This window comes from Sorex araneus, chromosome 1, assembly GCF_027595985.1.
Source record: "Sorex araneus isolate mSorAra2 chromosome 1, mSorAra2.pri, whole genome shotgun sequence".
Lineage (NCBI taxonomy): Eukaryota > Metazoa > Chordata > Mammalia > Eulipotyphla > Soricidae > Sorex > Sorex araneus.
In genome coordinates, this window is record NC_073302.1 from 221,774,054 (window position 1) to 221,794,017 (window position 19,964).

A 19,964-nucleotide genomic window follows, 5' to 3' on the forward strand; every position below is an offset into this window, starting at 1 on the left:
CTAGAGGTAATCAGGAGGTCTTTCTGTACCTGGAAATCTAATTCCGGCATCCCACAGGCAAAGCGTGCACTCAGCTCTGTGAGCTGTTTCTGCAGCCCCATAACTATTCTTTCTAAAGGCAGACCTTCATTCTCAAGTCAGGCATCAGATCAATATAGAAAGCAAATAACGTAGACATACTAAGCTATGAATCTGGGGCTTTCGTTGTATAATTGTTCAATCTGCATTAAATGGTAGATTTTAATTTTCCTCTAAACCTTCAGAATATTGAAAGAAACCTGAAGCAAATTATAATGCAGAATGTAAAAGAAAGCAAAAATCTACAGCAGAAACATATGGATAAGGTAATATGCATTTTACATTTTTACTATTTTATATTAAAAAACTAAGAGTTCCCATCTTGCAATTTGGGTTGCCTACTGGAATTTCCCACTACTATATTATAAAATCACCTTATTTTTTAAAAGTTATTCTAATGGTTTCACTCTCTGAAATGTTAAATAGGGGATTGCTATGTTAGGTTTTAATTGGATTGCTAAACTAAATTTTTTTCTTGCTTTCTTCTAGAAAGGGGTAAAGTTTGAAATTAATCTAGACAGCTGTGTTTTGGATGAAAACACACTCCAAGAGTCAGAGGTATGCCATTAATTATATTTCTCTTAGTAAGCATGAAAAATGAATATTCATGAATTTATGACATTTTCCCACAGAATTAGGGAAAATTTTCATTAGAGTTCCTAATAGAGTGTCTGGTGCTCAACCAAGTCTTTATTCTCCTGCTGTTTTTAAGATTGAGACTATTCCCATAGATGGTCTATTTTATAATTTTAATTTTTTTAATAGATGAACTAGTGTCCTCATAATATTAAATTTTTACCATTGCCAAATTAAAACATAAGATGTCAGCAACTAAAATGCTGAGACCCCACCAAAAAAAGAACCCAAACAACTAAACAGGTACTTGAAGTCATATACATTTAAATTTTGTTAATTATTGATGTTTGCATAAGTCTTTCATAACTATGAATTATGTCTCTGGGTCTCATTGACGCAGCAATACTGCTTAACACATTAAGCACAAACCTAATTTTTTGTCTCTTAAGTGCATCATCTTTTTTTTTTCTTTTTGGGTCACGCCCAACAATGCTCAGGGGTTACTCCTGGCTCTGCACTCAGGAATTACCCCTGGCGGTGCTCGGGGAACCATATGGGATGCTGGGAATCCAACCCGGGCCGGCCACATGCAAGGCAAACACTCTACCTGCTGTGGTATTGGTCCAGCCCCAGTGCATCCTAAAAACCTTTTGATCAGACTTCCTACCAAAGATAAAGTCCTGATTTTGCATTTCTGTTTACTTTCTCTAAGTGACTAAAAATCAAGTATTTATATATGATATATAAATTCTAATAATAATTACATATGCTATGTAATATTTGATACTCATTTTATTTCATGTTTTTTATTGGCATAAATGTTTTTTAAAATACTTTTCAGATTTTATTTTGGTTTATGTGAAGGCCTGGTGTGGGACTTTTGTTTTTTATTTTGGGGTCACACCTGACAATGCTCAAGACTAACTCCTGGTTCTACACTCAGGAATTACTCCTGGTTGTTCTTGGGGGACTGTACAGGATGCAGGGACTCAAGCCTAGGTCAGCTGCCTGCAGGCCCATGCCCTTCCCACTGTGCTGTTGCTCCACCCCAGTGTGTTCTTTCTTGTAAAATAGACTTTGTTCATATTGTTCAGATTCATATCGTTTATTTTCATGAAAATGCTAATCTTCCATGTCTTTCCCACACACACAAGTTTTTCAAGAACTACTTTATACAGGCTATATATTTATCTTATAATTCATGGTTTTACTACATGTCAGTGTTACATGAGATTTCCTATATCATTTAATTTCATTGGTATATTACTTCCTAGACTGAAGCGATAGCACAGCGGGTAGGGCATTTGCCTTGCACATAACCTATCCGGGTTCGATTTCTCCATTCCTCTCGAAGAGCCCGGCAAGCTACCGAGAATATCCTGCCCTCACAGCAGAGCCTGGCAAACTACCCGTGGCGTATTCAGTATGCCAAAAACAGTAACAACATGTCACAATTTTTAAAGACATTACTGGTGCCCCCTTGAGCAAATCGATGAACAACAGGATGACAGTGCTACAGTGCTACAGACTTTGTCTGGGAGCAACTCTAGTATCATGACAAGATTGAACAGAAGGTTCAGAGGTGTCTCATATCTGCCCTTACCCATATACATAGCCTGTCCCTCCATCAACGTCTCACACAGAATGGAACTTTTGTTCCAGTTGATGAACCCCCCTGAAGTCCGTGGTTCCCATGAGTGCTCACTCTGGTGTTGTCTGTTCCTACTGTGGATTTCTATGTGGAGCCATTGTTATAGTAGCATAGAGATGACCTCCTTTACCCTAAACATCCTCTGCACCCACCTGTCTTCTGGAGTTTCACTAGCATTCTGTCCTCAAAAGCTTCTGCACTGGAGAATGGTGTGAGAGCATTCTTTGTCACCAATAGGGTCACAAGATCCTGGGGAACCATTTCTGTCTAGCCCCCAAGGTGTGGGGCGGCCAGCATTCTGAAAGTAAGATGCTTTTGCTTCTCAGGAGTTGTTCTTCTAGAAAAAGAATGCAGTCATATGCCGTGTTATCTTCCAGAGCGTTCATCCTTTGCTCTCCTGGGCTTTCATAGGCTGGACACTGAGTGGCACTGGGCTGGAGAGGTGGGGGTAGGGGGGGTAAGGCACATGTCTTGCATGAGGCTCCCCAAGTGTGATGCAGCCATTCTTCCTGCCGGCAGGGGTCCCCAGGCAGTGCTGGTCAGATGGGTAATCCCTGGCATTGTGGGCTCATGCAGCGCTGTGTCCTCAGAACCTTGCATGGACCCCCTGGCCCAGCTGGGAGCATCCCTGAACCTGCTACTCAGTGCTTGGGACCCTGACCCCCAACTCCCCTGCCATAAAGAACAACAGAAAACTCAGAGTGGCGCTTTCCCAGTATGAGAACAGTCTTAGAGACCCAAGTAGAAGAACTGTACAGTTAAGACAGGGGTTGATGAGAGGCCTTGAGAGTTCTGTGGTGGGGTAGGGTACAGTAACAATATCCCGGCAGAAAGTCGGTCCAATGCCTGTTGGGGAGCCTCAGACGTATGCGGATATTACCCCATATCTTGTCATTGTTATTACCGAAAACCCAACTATCTAATGTGGCGTTTATCTTCAAGGTATGGATTTTTTTTTTCTCATGAAAAACTGAACTTGTTGCAGACAGTGGATATCCTGAACACAACCTTGGCTTTTGGGGATGGCGCGGAGCTTCAGGGCTGCCCGCGTGTGGAGGAGCAGGAAGACGACGCAGACACAGCTGCCCCCCAGCCCTGCTGTCCAGACACCGGTGTGTGGGCCATCGAAGCTGAGGGCGGAAAGGGAACATTCACAGGACAGTCTCGGCTCTCCTCTCCTACCTGCCACCATGCCACTGTTATCTCACCTTTTCTGCTCCCCCTAAGCTGGGCATGGGCCAGGCCCCCAGAGTCTCTAACACCCAGCCTACTTTTTTTGTTTGTTTTTTGGGTCATACTCATTGGTGCTCAGGGCTTGCTCCTGGCTCTGTGCTCAGGGCTTGCTCCTGGCCATGCTCAGGAACTACCTAGGATGTTGGGGATTGAAGCCGGGTCAGATTCGCACGCAAGGCCAATGCCCTACCCACTGTGCTGTTGCCTCAGCCCATGTCTGACTCCTGTCACTTGGTGCAGTCTTGCCTCAACTTCTCATGGCCACAGCCTGCAGATCTGTGACTGCTCTGTGCACACGCCCTGTGGGCAGCTCAGCATGTGTCTGGTCCGACCTTGAACTCCTCCTTCTTTAGGGCCCTTAATTATGGGGGAGCTGGCCTCAGGTCGACCACTCCTGCTGCTCACCCGGGCGGGGAGCTTTTGTTCTGAGATATCTCTGCTCTTCCCCCTCCCCGGCTGGAGGCTCGCCTCTCTCCCAGGTGTGGGCTGGTAGGGAGAACAGGGCTCGGGTGCGGGTGAATCTGAAGCCCGGCTGTGCTCCCAGTTTCTGACCATGAGCTCTTTTGTGGGGAGTTGAATGCTCCGACTCTGTTTCCTCCTAGGCACAGGAGGTCACTTGCTTGCAGACAAGCTCCCTGTGAGGTTGGAAGTGAAACTTGGTGTGCAAAGAGCAGGCTCCATAGTCGGTGCTCTGAGGCTGCTTTCTTCTTCCCCTGCCCCTTCCTGGGTCGCCCTCCTCCCGCATGGCTGCTCTCCTCCAGCTGTTTCCATTCGCTCTGTCCCCAGATGGTTGCCTAGTCGGTGTGCTGTGCTGTCGGCCCCCGACTGGTTGGACGAGCCTTCGGGTTCTATCCACTCCAGAGGCACCGCTCAACCCTGCATGGCCAGGTCCTATGAGCGCCCCCAGTCTCCTGCTCCATGTCCCCTCAACTGCCACTGATGGTGGCATCCCCCTGCCTGGAGTAACCCCATCTTCTCTTACAGATTGGCGAACATTCACACATGCAGGCTCCCCTCAGCCTCCCCTTTCTGGAAGAACTCACTGTGCCTCCTTCCCGCCTGGGAAACTCTCCTCTTTAATTCAGCAGCCAAAGAAATTGTCCCAGGTGTCAGATTCTGCACAATGGTCGGGATGGCAGAGATGAATGCGACCGAGTCTGCTTTCATAGCCATGGGTGGCTCCGCAGCCCCCAAAAGGGAAACTCAAGACACATGTTCTGAGTCCCACATGCCAACCACTGTCTGCAGAGGAGCTGGCAGGAGCACTGGCGGGTCCCCTCCCACTGGGCCTGGCATGCCCGGAGGCTGCTCCCTCTGTGGAAGCCCCGTTTGTGATGGAGGAAGCTGACCAGTCGCAGGGGAGGGATGGGGCAGAGTCAGACTTCCAGGTCTCCCGCTAGAGAACAGTTGGGCGGGAGAGCACAGGTGCCACGGCCAGGGATCAGAGCCCGCGCTGGCACTGTCGGGGTCCAGGCTGGGTGGAGCGAGTGGAGGGTGGAATTGTAAACTTCAGTTGGCCCAGGCTGGCCCACCCGGGCATATACGCCCCACAGAGGGTGGCCGGTAGAGAGAAGGTGATGATCTAAACCTGGAGCAGGATTTACCTCTTCATGAATAAGCTGAGATATGAGAAGGCTCTTCAGGTGGGAGACCAGAGCCTGGGTCAAGTCCAGCTTCCTCACAGGTGCCTGGTCATCAGACCTTGGTGATATCCAAGACAGCTTGGGCAGGAGACAGATGGAAGAGGATGGAAAAGGGCAGACCCTAGTGATATTCACACAAGTTTTTAAAGAATCAAGACAAAGACAAAGAAAGGATTTTTTAGGGGGTGAGGCATATCCACCAGTGCTCGGGCTACTCCTGCTTCTGTGCTCAGGAGTGGCTACCACTGGGGCTCAGGGTCCGTGCCACACCAGGAGCCGAGCCTTGCCCTCCTGCACGCAAGCCCTCTGCTCAGCCCACTGGGCCCTCTTCGCTCTAGCTCTGACTTTGGCGATAGTGTGAAAACCACAAGGGGATCTTTCTTTGTCTGGTGTGAAGAGATTTTGGCTTTGTAAAAAGTCTTGGAGATCTTAACCAGCCAAAAAAGAAGAGCAGTGAAGAGCACTTTCCTTTCGAATAGCAAAAACACATCTATTATATCCATTGAACGAATATGTTGCTAACACTAGAGCAGAGAGGTGGCTTAGAAACAAACCTTAGCATGTTCCATAATTTAATGCATTCAAAAAATCAGATCATAAGTCAGTGGGGAAAGGATTACTTAAATAAATGCTGTTGGGTCAGTGGGTCAGCAATTTGAGAAAAATCATGAAATCAGACCCTAGACAATGATACAAAGCAAAAATTCCAAAGTGTACATGTAACATATTAGAAAAACAAGTCCACTGGTATCTTTTTATTTATTTACTACTTTTTTTTTTCAGGGTGAAGAGCTAGCTTTTCAAAGTACATAGAAAGTGTGAAAAACAAAATAAGACCCAGGGACAACACAAAACCGTGCCAAATGACCCCAGGAACGGGAAATAGCTCTGTGGCAGGGCACATGCTTTGTTTGAGTCCTGGGTTCAACCACAGCGACAGCCAAAATAAAATAAATGTACAGATGCACATGTGATCATAGGGGAGGACTGGGCAGATAGATTAAAGGGCTGGGCCACACGCTTTGCACACAGGAAGCCTGGCTTGATCCCTGGCACGCCATGGGCCCCAAGCACTGTCAGGTGAAACCCCCAAGCACTGAGCCAGAATATCCCCTGAGCAATGCTAGGTGTGACCTAGAAAGAAAAGAAAAAAATACAGAATAGATTCAACTTTGACAATGGGAAGTTTCTGTAAAGCAGGTAATAGCAGCTTTACCTAACTGCCACTTTGAATTGTTTATCAAAGGTAAACAATCAAATATTTGTAACATTTAGCTGTGAATAGACAATCTGAAAAAAATGATCCAGCTGAAAAGGAACCAAGTTAAATATCTTAAAGAAAATACAATGTTTGCTTTCAAAGGATGGTCTGGAATAGTAATTAATAACCTGGGTGCAGCATTGTTGACTGGAAAAGCAAGTTCTGAAAGGATGTGTAGCATGTGACCTATTTTTCACTTCTAAAACAAAGCAAGAATTATACTCTGAGGGAAGGCTTGGAATTTTTTTTTTTTTTTTGCTTTTTGGGTCACACCCAGCGATGCTCAGGGGTTATTCCTGGCTTTGCACTCAGGAATTATTCCTAGCGGTGCTTGGGGGACCATATGGGATGCTGGGGATCGAACCCGGGTCGGCCGCGTGCAAGGCAAACACCCTACCAGCTGTGCTATCGCTCCGGTCCCGGAAATTTTAAGTCTCTAGATGGCAGGGTTATGAGCAATCTAAATTTTCTCCTGGTTTTCGAATGTCGTATATTAAAAGTTGACTGGACAATTGAATGATAATAAGCATGAAACAAATTTAAGCCCCATCGTGGTTTCCATCTTATGAGATGCTGACTTCGTCTTGGTCTGTGCGGCACCCCTAGGGAGCTGTGACTGGGCGGCTCACAGTGGGCCTTTGGTCCCCGTGTTTCAGAGGCCGTGATGTCTGAGATGTCAGTGTGGCGGTCTGGGCATCAGGTCAGGGCTCCGGCCCGTCCTCTGCTGTGTCCGCACGTAGATGCAGGGCTGGGGGAGTGCTCCGGGGTCTCTTTCACAGGGGCACTGAGTCCCATTCCTGAGGAAAGACAAACCGCCCCCGGGCGCCTTTGGAATACCATCTCCCTGGGGGCTGCACCCTAGGAATTGACTGGGCGTGCTGCCCGTGCACCCCCAGACCACCGCCTGTGCTCGGGTGGTGGCGGGGCCTCCCGACCCCAGTGCAGCTGCTGCGGGCTGACTTCCTAAGAGTCCTCGGCCACTTTGGAACTAACGCCTGGTCTCCTTCCCCCAGAGCCGGTTACTCAGGGCGCCGCGGCAGGAGAGAGGAGGCGGCGATGGGCGACCCGAGCCCCCCAGACACTGCTGCAGATGATGGCAGCCGCTGACGTCACCTCCACGTGCTCTGCCGTGCCCCAGGGTGAGCCAAGACTAACTGGCCCGAGCCCACCAGGCTACTTCAGCTGCACATCTGTGTGCGGTCAGCAACCCCAGTCCCCCACCCCAGTTCCCTAACCCACCCCTGGCAGTGCTTGCTCTTCAAAACAGGGCCTGGAGATTTGCTATCAAATGGGGTTGAAGCTAACTGATAATATATAATGTCATGTCATAGGAACATATAACGCCGGGGTATAACATAGCACGGGGAGTATATAATATTATATATAATATATATATATGGACTCTGTGCCAGGCTGTTTTCACTTGGGGCGCCCCAGAGGGGGGCTGTGAGAACACTTCCCACCCCAATCTGGACTCAACAGGAGGGAAGCAGAGATCCTATGCCTGCTGTCCCCAATCTCTGGTGACCCAGGGATCACACCCTGCCACACCCTACCCGCATCAGAGCATCAGATAATCTCCTCATCGGCCACCCTCCAGATCACATTATAAGACACATTATAAGACAGTTCCTACCCATTTTCCATAATTACCATACTATATTTTATGGAGTTCAGACAGTGGACAACAAATCATAGAGAATAATATATATATGTATCACTGTCACTGAGAGAGTCACTGTCATCCCATTGCTCATCGATTTGTTCGAGCGGGCACCAGTAACATCTCTCATTGAGAGTCTTATTGTTACTGTTTTTGGCATATCCAATATGCATGGGTAGCTTGCCAGGCTCTGCCTCTCGGGTTCGATACTCTCAGTAGCTTGCCTGGCTCTCTGAGAGGGGTGGAGGAATTGAACACGGGTTGGCCGAGTGAAAGGCGAAAGCCCAACCACTGTGCTATCACTCCAGCCCTTATATATATGTATATATACATATATTTACACACACACATACACACACACACACACACACACACACATATACCTCTCAGAGAGCCCAGCAAAGCTACCGAGAGTATCCCGCCCACATGGCAGAGCCTGGCAAGCTCCCTGTGGCATATTCAATAAGCCAAAAACAATAACGATAGGTCTCATTCCCCTGACCCTGAAGGAGCCTCTAATCATTGGGAAAGATGAGTAAGGAGGAGCTGCTAAAATCTCAGGGCTGGGAGGAATAGAGACACTACTGGCGCCCACTTGAGTAAATCGACGAACAACGGGATGACAGTGATGACGGTGATGATGTATTATATATAGTATATAATATAGCACTTACTTTGCATGTGGCTGACCTGGGTTTTGTCCCCAGCACCGTAAGGTAGGCCTCAGGCCAGAGCAGGAGCACCAGGGTACCCTCGAGGCTAGGCCCTGATCTGCAGACCTGGTGCTTTTTCTCACCCCCCAACCCCCCACACCCAGTATTCCTTGGGAGACCCGCCTCTCCCTCATCCCGCAGAAGTTACTGTTTTAAATTGTTTTCTACTTCCAGGGCACTTTACTTGCAAATTCTTGTATGCTTGTTTGGGTTTCGGGGCCACCTGAAGGTGCTGGAGGCCAGTCCTGGCGCTGTGCTCCTAGCAGTGCAGGGGACTGTCTGCATCAAGGCAAACTCCTCGGCCCGCAAGTGACTTCTCCAGCCCTGTTGGTCAGCTTGGGGGCTACTGCCCATGATGCAGTTGCCGTCCTGACTAGCCCCAAAACTCACCTGCAGTTTCTTGAAGCGTCAGTTTCTTAAAAAAAGAAAAGGAGCCAGTTATTTTCAGTAAGATTGGAATGACTGTAATTGCTCCCCCCGACAAGATTTAGAGAAAGGACAAAAGTACATATTTAGCTATGCAGCGGCTGCTTCAATGATGGGGTCTAAGAGTAGAATGATATTTTTGACCTTAAGTCCCTTCATTTGCGTTTGACCTAGTCTGTAGAGGAGGCTCTGAGGACCGCTTGCAGGAGATCTTTTACAGGTAAAGATTTTCCTCACTTTCCTCTGGGTTCACTTTCTCTCCTCTTGGTAACAGAGTAGAGGAAGAGCTACATTTTATACCAGTGTTCTATGTAGAATTATTTGAGCGGATTGCAAATTATATAAATAGTTCACGAGTTCATTTTATGTGCAAATTGACATATTTGTACTCTTCCAAAAGCCTGAAGTCATCAAATTTCCAAGGAAGCTCTTGCAAAAGGATGCGATTAAATTCATCCTAAGCCAGTGACTGAATAAGGAAACACCTAATTTAAAAATAAGCAAATAGAAGAGAAATATTAACATAACCCCAAAGCCAGTTTATAAGGCAAAAACAAAACAAAAAACCCAAAACACTCTCCCACCATCAGTTATTTGACAATCAGTCACTAAACTTATAAATAAAATGAGGCAGGGTCGAGGGGTCACACGTTATGGAGGCACCGGCCTTGCATGCAGTCCTGGTTTGATCCCCGACACCACAGTTGTCCCCTCAGCAGTGCTAAGACAACAACAAAAAATGAAGAGTAGGATTAAGTTGCTCTAGAGGTTCAAACATCCTGTGATTTTTATTTTAAAAATCAGATGAAGAGAGCAGAGAGGTAGCTTAATGTCAGAGCACACGCCTAGCATCCTCGAGGCCCCAAGGTGAACGCCTCAATGACTAGAGAACCTGAGCCCTGCCAAGTATGGCCGCAGTAAGAAATCCCAAATGAAGAAGCATTTTTGTTCTCCGTGACACAGTCTTGTCTTCAGATGGCCAAGTGCTAGTGATGGGGGACACCCCAGAGCACCGGAAGCTGTGGCGGCAGGAAGCACCAGGAACCTTGATGAGTGCTTTGGCAGCTGCGCACCTAAGGAGTGACTCGTTTTCAGCCAATGAAGGAGAATGTGGTACGTTGTTTACTTTCTAAGAACATAACCAGCCCCCTGAGGGGCTATGTGAAAGGTTGGTAAATGCAGAAAGGGGTTAAAAACATCATCCACAGGCCGGAGTGATAGCACAGTGGCTAGGGCGTTTGCCTTGCACATGACCGACTATAGTTTGATCCCCGGCACCCCATATAGTTCCCCAAGCACCACCAGGAGTAATTCCAGAGGGAAGAGCCAGGAGAACCCCTGAGCATTGTTGGGTGTGAATAAAAAAACCTAAAAAAACCCCAAAACCAAAAAGCAAAAGACCATCATTCTCCCAGAAAGAGCACTGGGATGAGACATTTTCCTGGCCTGCTTTGCCTAAGCCCTTTCTAAATGCCACTCACCAGAGACATGAACGGCCAGGGTAGAGGGTGTGGGGTAGTACATTTTTTTTTAATATGATCAGTTGAAAGTGCATGATGAGTAAGTAGGACTGGTGGCTCTGTAGAAGAACTCATGTTGTTTTTCTCTACCTGACTGCCTTCTATCTGGATTTGCTTTAGGGCTTTATTTCTGTTTGGGCACTATATCTGGTGGTGCTCAGGGGCTACTCCAGAATTCTTATGTAGGAGTCATTTCTAGCAGTGCTCGGGAGCCATATGTGGTGCTGGGGCTCAAGCCCAGCCCTCCTGCAGGAAAGCACATGTTCCAGCTTATTCAGCTCTCTCTGGGCCCTTTTACATATGTTGCTTCTTATATCTGGCTTCCTTTTTTTTAGCAATACTGTATTTGTGGGTAATCTAATAGAATCCAGCTGCCGCTGTCCGAAGTTTCAGGTACTTTCTGTTGCAGTCCCCACAGAGAAACTGTCATGTACGTATGTGTGGGATGCGATAGGTGAAGCCATTGAGGAGCAGATGGGAAGTCTGAGATCTGACGCTTCCATGATGGGGAGCCTGAGGGGAGTGCAAGGCATGCATACAAGCTGGTTAGCAGTGGGTGATGAAAGCTGCTTGTGAAGTTGCAAAACAGCACGAAACTAGAGACGTCACTAGTTATGTGACATGTTATATGTTATGTGACTAGTTATGTGAGCGTTATGCAAGACTGGCCCTGCCTGAAGACGGGGTCTGTCCGCAAAGCCCAAACTGGTCAAATTTGAGGACCATAAGAGAGTCGAGTCTTAAGGAAATGTATGAGATTTTTAAAAAAAAAATTTTTAAAGAAATATTTTATTGAATCACCGTGAAAAAAAGAAAGAAAAAAATTACAAAGCTTTCAGGTTTAAGTCACAGTCAAATACTGATTAAACCCCCATCCCTTCACCAGTGCACATGTTCCACCACCAAGAACCCCAATACACCCCCCTCCCACCCCATCCCCCATCTAAGTAGCTAATGATATTCCCTTTATTCTCTATATACTTTGAGTACATTCCATATTTCCATACAGAACTCACTATTATTGATTGGAAATTTTCCCCAACAATCAGGCCTGCTGAATAGGCATCATCTAATAATTTCTCTTCATTGCTGAGAGTGAAGACTTTGAGTCCGTGCAGCCGCGATAGCGGCTGCGCGGTTTTGGGTTTCTAATATTTTAGCTCAGTTCACAGTCAAAATGCATGGCTGCAAGAATCCGCTCTGGTGCCAAAATGGGTTAGGAGACCTCAGGATCACAGTCTTTAGGCGCGGAGGGTCTGTTTCTCGTGCCGCGGCTCCGGATCATCTCTGGGCGGAAGGTGTGCCGGGAACGCCCCCCCCTCCCAGGACCACCTACAGGCTACGTCACTAAAGAGAGTCCTACCTCTGGGTTGAGGGGTCTTGGAGGGTGGTTCTCACCACGTGGGTGCTGTCGCTGCCGCCATTTTCGCTCAGAAAAATGGGGTGGAGAGGGGAAAATCCCTCCCCGGGCTGCACGAGGTTGTAGCTCAGTTCACAGTCAAAATGCATGGCTGCAAGAATCCGCTCTGGTGCCAAAATGGGTTAGGAGACCTCAGGATCACAGTCTTTAGGCGCGGAGGGTCTGCTTCTCGTGCTGCAGCTCCGGATTATCTCTGGGCGGCAGAAATGTATGAGATTTTATTGAAACAAGACGAAAGAACATTTTTAGGTGGGATCTACTTGCAGATACACAGGACTGGTGTTGATGTCAGAAAAGTTTCAACTAAAATCTAGAAGCATGAGGTATGAGTCCTTGGGTATTTCAGTTCTTCTGTTTATTACTGTTAACTTATCACAGTGGACACATTGCTGTTTAAAACTTAAGTGGGTGGAGGAGGAATGAGAAAGACAGATAGAAAGAGAGAGAGAATACTGCCTTTAGTGCTCGTTCTAGTACTTTTTGAGGAGGTGGCTTTGGGGCCACCCCCAGCAGTGCTCAGCGCTTACTCCCGGCTCTGCACTCAGTAACCATTCCTGGTGGGGACTGTATGTGGTGCCAGGGATCAAACCTGGGTCCATCGTAGAGCAAGTGCCCTACCCACTGTACTCTCTCCAGCCCCTTCCTAGTACCTTCAAACCACAAAGTTCAGTGTGATTGCTTGTCTGTTCTTTCCCTGTTTCCTGGGACAAAGCACTGTCTTTTGAGATGGAGCTGGAGGCTGCAGGGTATAGCTTTGGGGAGGCCTGATTTGGCCTGGGTGCCAGGGTTTGGACAGAGGGACGGCAGCCTCCTTCACTACACTGAAATAGAGATATGCTCATTCACTCCTTGTCATTTATTCTTTTTTTGGAGTGAATGATAAAGATAATGCATACATTTTATTTTATTTTTTGACTTCTTCTCTTTTTTATTTTTATTTATTTATTTTTTAATTAATGAATCACTGTGGGGGTACAGATACAGATTTACATATTCTTGTGCTTGTGTTTCAGTCATACACAGCTTGAGTACCCATCCCTCCACCAGTGCCTGTTTTCCACTGATGACCCCATCATCCCTCCCACCCTCCCCGCCCCATCCCCCCACCCCGCCTCTGTGGCAGGATATTTCCTTTTGTTCTCTCTCTCCTTTTGGGTGTTGTGGTTAGCAATGGAGGTATTGGATGGCCATTGTGTTCCGTCTATAGTCTGCTTTAAGCACGCCTCTCCCATCCCACGCAGGTCCTCCCAGCACATTTTTACTTGGTGTTCCCTTCTCTATCTGAGCTGCCTTTTCCCCCAGCATGTGAGGCTGGCTTCCAAGCCATGGAGCAAATATGGTACTTATTTCTGCTATTCTTGGGTGTTAGTCTCCCATTCTGTTGTTTTATATTCCGCAGATGAGTGCAATTCTTCTATGTCTGTCTCTCTCTTTCTGACTCATTTCACTTAGCATGATGCTTCCCGTGTTGATCCACTTGTATGCAAAGTTCATGACTTTGCCTTTTCTGACAGCTGCATAGTATTCCATTGTGTAGATGTACCAAAGTTTCTTTAGCCAGTCATTTGTTCTTGGGCACTTGGGTTTTTTCCCAGATTTTGGCTATTGTAAACAGTGCTGCAATGAACATACAAGTGTAGATGTCATTTCGACTATACCTTTCTGCCTCTCTGGGATATATTCCCAGAAGTGGTATTGCTGGGTCTTGTCGTTTATTCTTGAAGAGGGTCACCAGCAAATCTTTTGACTTCCTGGTGGTGGTGGTGGTGATGGTAGGAGTTGACTTAGGCAGTGTCTGGAGTCACACACCTGGTGGCAGTGCTGGCACCTTGGTCATAGCCCCAGGATCCTGCCCAGCAGCGTCAGGGATTGTCGTAGGTGACAAGGGCCACGCAGGGCGTGGAACTCCCAGTCTCAGGCAGCAAGGCTGATGCTCTACCACAGAGCCACATCCCCGGGTCCCAGAACTATCTTTTAAAAGCCTAGCATGGCCTAGATTCATTAGTGAATGAGCTCACTTGCTTGTGTGCCACTCCCAGCAGTACTCAGGGGTTACTCCTGGCTCTATACTCATGCACTCAGAAATCACTCCTGGCGGTACTCAGGGTTTGAACCCCTGTCTGTGTGTGCAACGCAGACTCCCTACCCACAGTACATGGCCCCAGTCCTGAGCTCACTGCATTTTTGGCTGTATAGTTTCACACTAGGCACATTGAGCAGTTGCTCACCTGTGGCATGTAGGAACATGCCTCTGGAGCCACGCACGGGTGCTTTCTTTTGTAGCCTTCGAGGAGTGTTGTGCCTCTCCCACCCAGACTGGGCTTTGGTCCTTTAGCCGTGATCTGTTTTGTTTTGTTTGGGGGCTGCACCAGGCAGTCTTGAGGGTTCCTTTAGGGGTGGTGCTCTTGGGTCACTCTGAGCATGCTGGGTGGGGCATGCGGTGCTGGGGATAGACCCCAGGGCTCCTGCATGCAAAGCACAGACTCTGGTCGAGCCGTCGCCCCTGTTCCTGCATCTGCTTTCGATCTTCTCTCCATCCCGGAAGTGATCTTGCACACTGGGCATCTTTTACTCCTTCAGGTCCCCTTCTGTACCCTTCCCAGATGATGCTCCTAAAAGGGCTTTGTCTTTGCTAAGACTCCTGCAGGAAACTCCCATTGATCGCACATGCAGCTCTGAGAGGTGTTAACTTCCTTAGCAAGGACTCCCCCTCACCTTGGGTCAGAGAGTACACCTGCCACCCTTTGCCAGTATTGCCTCCTGGCCCCTCCATAAGGTATTATTCTGACAGCACTTCTAGCCTGATTCATTACTGGCAGTTACTCTTCTCTTCTCACAAGGTGTCTGGAATATAGTTGATTTTTAATTGTGTCTTTTGATGGGGTATGTAGGACCATCTGAAGTACTGTAGATTGAATTTAGGTCAGCCACATGCAGGGATGTACTATTTTTAATTAAGCCGCTCCCTGTATATCACTGATAGAGAACCACTTCTTTTTTGTTTTTATTTGGGGCCACACTCACCAGTTCTCAGGGGCTACTCCTGGTTCTGTGCACAGGAGTCACTCCTGGCAGTGATGCTGAGAATTATACTGTGTTGGCCACATGCAGGGCCAGTGCTGAGCCCTCATACTGTCTCTCTGGCACAAGAATCACTGTTTTTAATAACCGAGGAAACAGCTGGACATGAAATTCGTCTCAGTTTGGTTCACTTGCTCAATATCCCACAAAGGGACTATGGTTTCTGATCATAAAATTTGAAACTATCAGATAAAAAAGACAGCTCAACATATGCCTTGCTTGTAGGAGCCCCTGGCTTAATCCTGGCATGTCCTGGTCCCCTGAAGACTTTCAGGAGCCACCCCAAGCAGTGAGCTGTACCTAGCCTGGAGGGGGCTGCTTCCCCCAGCACTGCTGGGTGTGACCCTCAAACAAACAAAAAACCAACATAGGCTCGGGATGTAGGTCGGCAGCAGAGCATGCGCTGTACATGTATGAGACCCTGGGCTTGATCTCCAGCACTGCAATAATAATCACTGTCACTGTCACCCCATTGCTCATCGATTTGCTCGAGCAGGCACCAGTAATGTTTCCATTGTGAGACTTGTTACTGGTTTTTTTTTTTTTTTTTAATTCACTTTAATGTCCTCTTTAATGTCTCTCTTCCTCATTAGATAGATTGTCAGCTCCTGAGTGCTTGGCCTTGCCCACCTGTGTGCCCCACCTGTCTGGGACAGTCTCCATGTAGGTGGTCCTGCGCTTGGGAAGCAGCCTGCAGCCACAGCACATTCTCACCGCCACTTCGTGCAAAAGTCTGTCTATCACTGCCTAGATCAGTGCTGAATCAAGCTGGGTAGCAAAGTTACATTAAAAGCAATTCTTATGGTTCTGCAGTCTTCATAAAGTCCACCTGTTTATATTTTAATGACTATTTTTTTTTGGTCTACCTTCCCAGACATGTGTGAGGGGGCACCTCCTAGTTCAGTGCCGGGGGGTCACTTTTGGCAGTGCTGGGGGAACATTCAGTGTCAGGGTTGGAACTAGGAGTTCCTGCATTCAGAGAATGAACACCGGCCCATTCAGCTCTCTCCCAGGTCCCTAAATTTTAATAACTTTGGAGTGTTTTGGAGTCACCCCAGAAGTGCTCGGGAACGGTTCCTGGCTCTGTCTTCAGGAGTGATCCCTGCAGGCAGCCATCTGTGGTGCAGGGACTGATTCTGAGCCTGGCATATGCAAGGGGAGATCCTTAATCCCTGTACTATCTCTCCAGTCCTAAGTTTTCATAACTTTTGTTACATGTATAATGGACCACAACTTACGAGAGTTTTTATAATTTGTTATTTGTTATGCTTTTAACCACTATTCATATATTCCTTATTAAACAGTCTTTACTAAACTTCAACTCTTTGACAATAACTTTATGCTTCTAGCTAGAAAATCATTTAAAAAATTAGACTTTAGAGAGACACATAAACGAATCTCGGAACCCAGTGGCTTTTGGCAGAAATGCATCTGGACTTCGCTTTAGGTTCCCAGTGCCAGGTCACCCCAGGTGGGAAAAGGTGCCGTCTCTCCACCTGTTCCCCCTGGCAGCTTGGTGGCCACCATCTTCCAGAGGCCACTGGACAGTCAGGTATGGGCCTGCAGTGACGAGACACGCGGGGCCTCATGGGATGGGGGTGGAGCCGGCCCTTGTCCTTCCCTGCCCCAGCGAGACCCTGAGTCCTGCCCACAAATGGCCCCTCCAGCCACTGATTAAGCTGCTTAATGGCCACAATCCCAGAGACACACGAACGAATCTCGGAACCCAGCGGGTTTTGGCAGAAATCTCTCTAGATTTAATTATTAAAATTTCAGAATTTCAAAACTAGAATTTCAGACATCATATGCTATTCATAATCAGCAAAGAAAATAAATTGTCTAATTTTGCCTTTTCAGCAGGTTGGGGGGAAATCCCAAATAATAATGGTGGGTCTGGTGTCAAAATATTGAATGTAATCAAAGTAGAGAGAGAGAGAGAGAGTAATGTGGAAATCATCTGCCACACAGGTAGGGAAAGGGCATGGGATGAGGGTTATACTGGGGTTTTTTGGTGTGGAAAATGTGCACTGGTGAAGGGATGAATGTTTCATCATTGTATGACCAAGACTTAAACCCAAAAGCTTTATAACTGTTCTCATGGTGATTCAATAAATAAATTTATTTTTAAAAAATTAGACTTTATATCAAGTACTTATTTCAGTTCTCCAAATTAAAATGTTTTAAATAGCTGGACTTTGTAAAATCCTTTGAAATCAATCTCACTAGTCAAAGCTAACACCGATAAGGAGCAGCATTGTTTTGTCCCATGTGCATTATTAATTCAGGTCAATAAGTTTGTTTATAGTTTGACCACTCTAGGGAATCTCTGGTGGATGGTAACTTGCATTTTACTTTTATAACTTTTTAGGCGCATAGTTGCCTTGGTAACATCATAGTGCAGATAACAGCCGATTTGCATTTCTATAGCTCGCCATTCATTCCTTCTTCTGTGCTACTAAACAAAAAATAAGAGCCTTCTAATAACTTTCTTCCTTAAATGGGAACACAAAAACTGATTAGATTCCCACACCGACTTGAAACACAGGCTGCTTCTAGTTAGCCAGACTGCTTCATAGATGAAGTGTAAAAATAAACTTTATTTGCTGGGGAGGGGTGTGGGAGAGAACCTGAGAATGTTAGGGAGGGAAGTTGAGACTGGTGGTGGAATTGGTGCTGCAATATGACATGTCTAAAACTCAACTATGAAGAACTTTGTAAATCACAGTAATTAAAATATAATTAAAATAATTATTTAATAAAATTAATTAAATAAATAAAAATTAAATGAAATAATTATTTAATTAAAGCAATTAAAATATATTTCTTACATTAAAGGGGCTAGAGAGATAGTACAGAGGGTAGTACATTTGCCTTGCTTGCCACTGATCAGGCACCCCATATGGAATGAGATGAGCATCGCCAGGAATAATTTCTCAGCTCAGAACCAGGAGTAACCCTTGAGCCAGGTGTGGTCCCCAAACAAAACAAAACAAAATGTTTAAAAAAGAATGAAAGGTTTTGCAAACAATAAAAAATAACTTCATTTATTTTATAATATGCTTTAAAAACCATATGCTCATAATTTTTGTTTTTTTTTTGGTTTTTGGGTCACACCCGGCGATGCACAGGGGTCACTCCTGGCTCTTCACTCAGGAATTACCCCTGGCGGTGCTCAGGGGACCATATGGGATGCTGGGATTCGAACCCGGGTCGGCCACGTGCAAGGCAAACGCCCTACCCGTTGTGCTATCGCTCCAGCCCCCATATGCTCATAATTTTGAATGAAGCATGATTTAAATAGGTAAGCATTAGATTGCAGTGTGGTGAAATTTGCATACAGATAGGCACCTCTGAAGAATCAGGTAATCACATGAAGAAAAAGCTACTCATTTGCTTTTAATCCCATCTTTGGTGAAAAATTCCTATTGCTAGTCATACCTGATAAATAAATTTATCTTCCTCATCAGTCACTCTATGTGGCAATAAAGTAAATTCATTAACCTAACTCATTTGTAATGATGGAGAAATAGAACATATGTAACCAAAATAATACACAAACTGGAAGCTAAGGTACGTTTCCTATAGGCAGCAAAAAGTTGGGGACCAGGAATGTAACACTTTTCATGCATGTGTGAGGGCCTGAGTTCAGTTCCCAGCACTGCAAAAAAGAAAGAAGTTGGGAAAAAGAGCTCTCACTTTCTCATACCGTTCCCTCCTGTCTTGTATGGTTACTCTGGAAAAGGCCTTGGGTAATAATCGCCCATAGGCCAATTTCCTTTTTGGGTTTTGTTTGTTTGTTTGTTTTTTGTTTTGTTTTATTTTTGGGTCACACCCAGCAATGCACAGGGGTTACTCCTGGTTCTGCACTCAGGAATTACTCCTGGCAGTGCTCAGGGGACCAAATGGGATGCTGGGAATCGAACCTGGGTCGCCTGTGTGCAAGGCAAATGCCCTACCCACTGTGCTATTGCTCCAGCCCCACCAATTTCCGTTTTGTTCTTTAATGTTTCCCTGGATGCTTTCCATGTTCTGGAAGTACACTTGTAGAGTTTTCATTTTAAACACATTGATTCATGTATCTTGGTGTGTGTCTGGTTTTTATTGGGGGTGGGGGCGTTGATCCTCTTAAGTGTCCTATGTTTGAGTAGTTCTTCCCTTCCCTAATTTAGGAAGTTCTCGACCATGATTTCTTCGGGGACAGATTTTGCTCCCTTCTCTTTCCCTTTTCTGGGACTCGCGCAGTGGCTCCAAGCTCTCGTGCAGCATCACCCCGTGCTTTTCTGCTCTTCGGCTTGTGTGTATTCCATGGCCAGCCTTTGCAGCTCGCTGGCTGGCTGTGGGTAGTTTCCTCTGCTTGACGCTTCTTTCGTGTTGCTTTTTGGGTCACACCCAGCAACGCTCAGGGATTCCTTCTGGCCCCTGCACGCAGAAATTACTCCCGACGGTACTTGGGGAACCATATGGAAACATATGGAACCAGGGATGGAACCCAGGTTGCCCACATGCGAGACTAATACCCTCCCCGCTGGACTGTCTCCCCAGCCCCTCCACTGCTTGACTCTTAAGTGCATCTGTTATAACCTGTGACTTGACGATTGTGCTTTTAAATCTGTCACTTCTGTTTGAAGTTGTTTTGAATAGATTCTCATTCTTTCATAAATGTCATCTCGGTTGTCAGTTGCTTTTCACCGCTGACTTG

General features: G+C 46.5%; 1 protein-coding gene across 1 annotated transcript in view; it reads left to right on the forward strand.

Annotated features, from left to right (window-relative positions):
* Positions 1 to 19,964, forward strand: part of NEK5 (NIMA related kinase 5) — a 78,185-nt gene that overhangs the window by 44,603 nt on the left and 13,618 nt on the right. Inside the window, exons 16-20 of the mRNA XM_055140986.1 lie at positions 264 to 344; positions 568 to 636; positions 3,291 to 3,417; positions 7,456 to 7,581; positions 10,220 to 10,357. Coding sequence (XP_054996961.1) covers positions 264 to 344; positions 568 to 636; positions 3,291 to 3,417; positions 7,456 to 7,581; positions 10,220 to 10,357 — 541 coding nt within the window. The remainder of the gene's footprint in view (positions 1 to 263; positions 345 to 567; positions 637 to 3,290; positions 3,418 to 7,455; positions 7,582 to 10,219; positions 10,358 to 19,964) is intronic.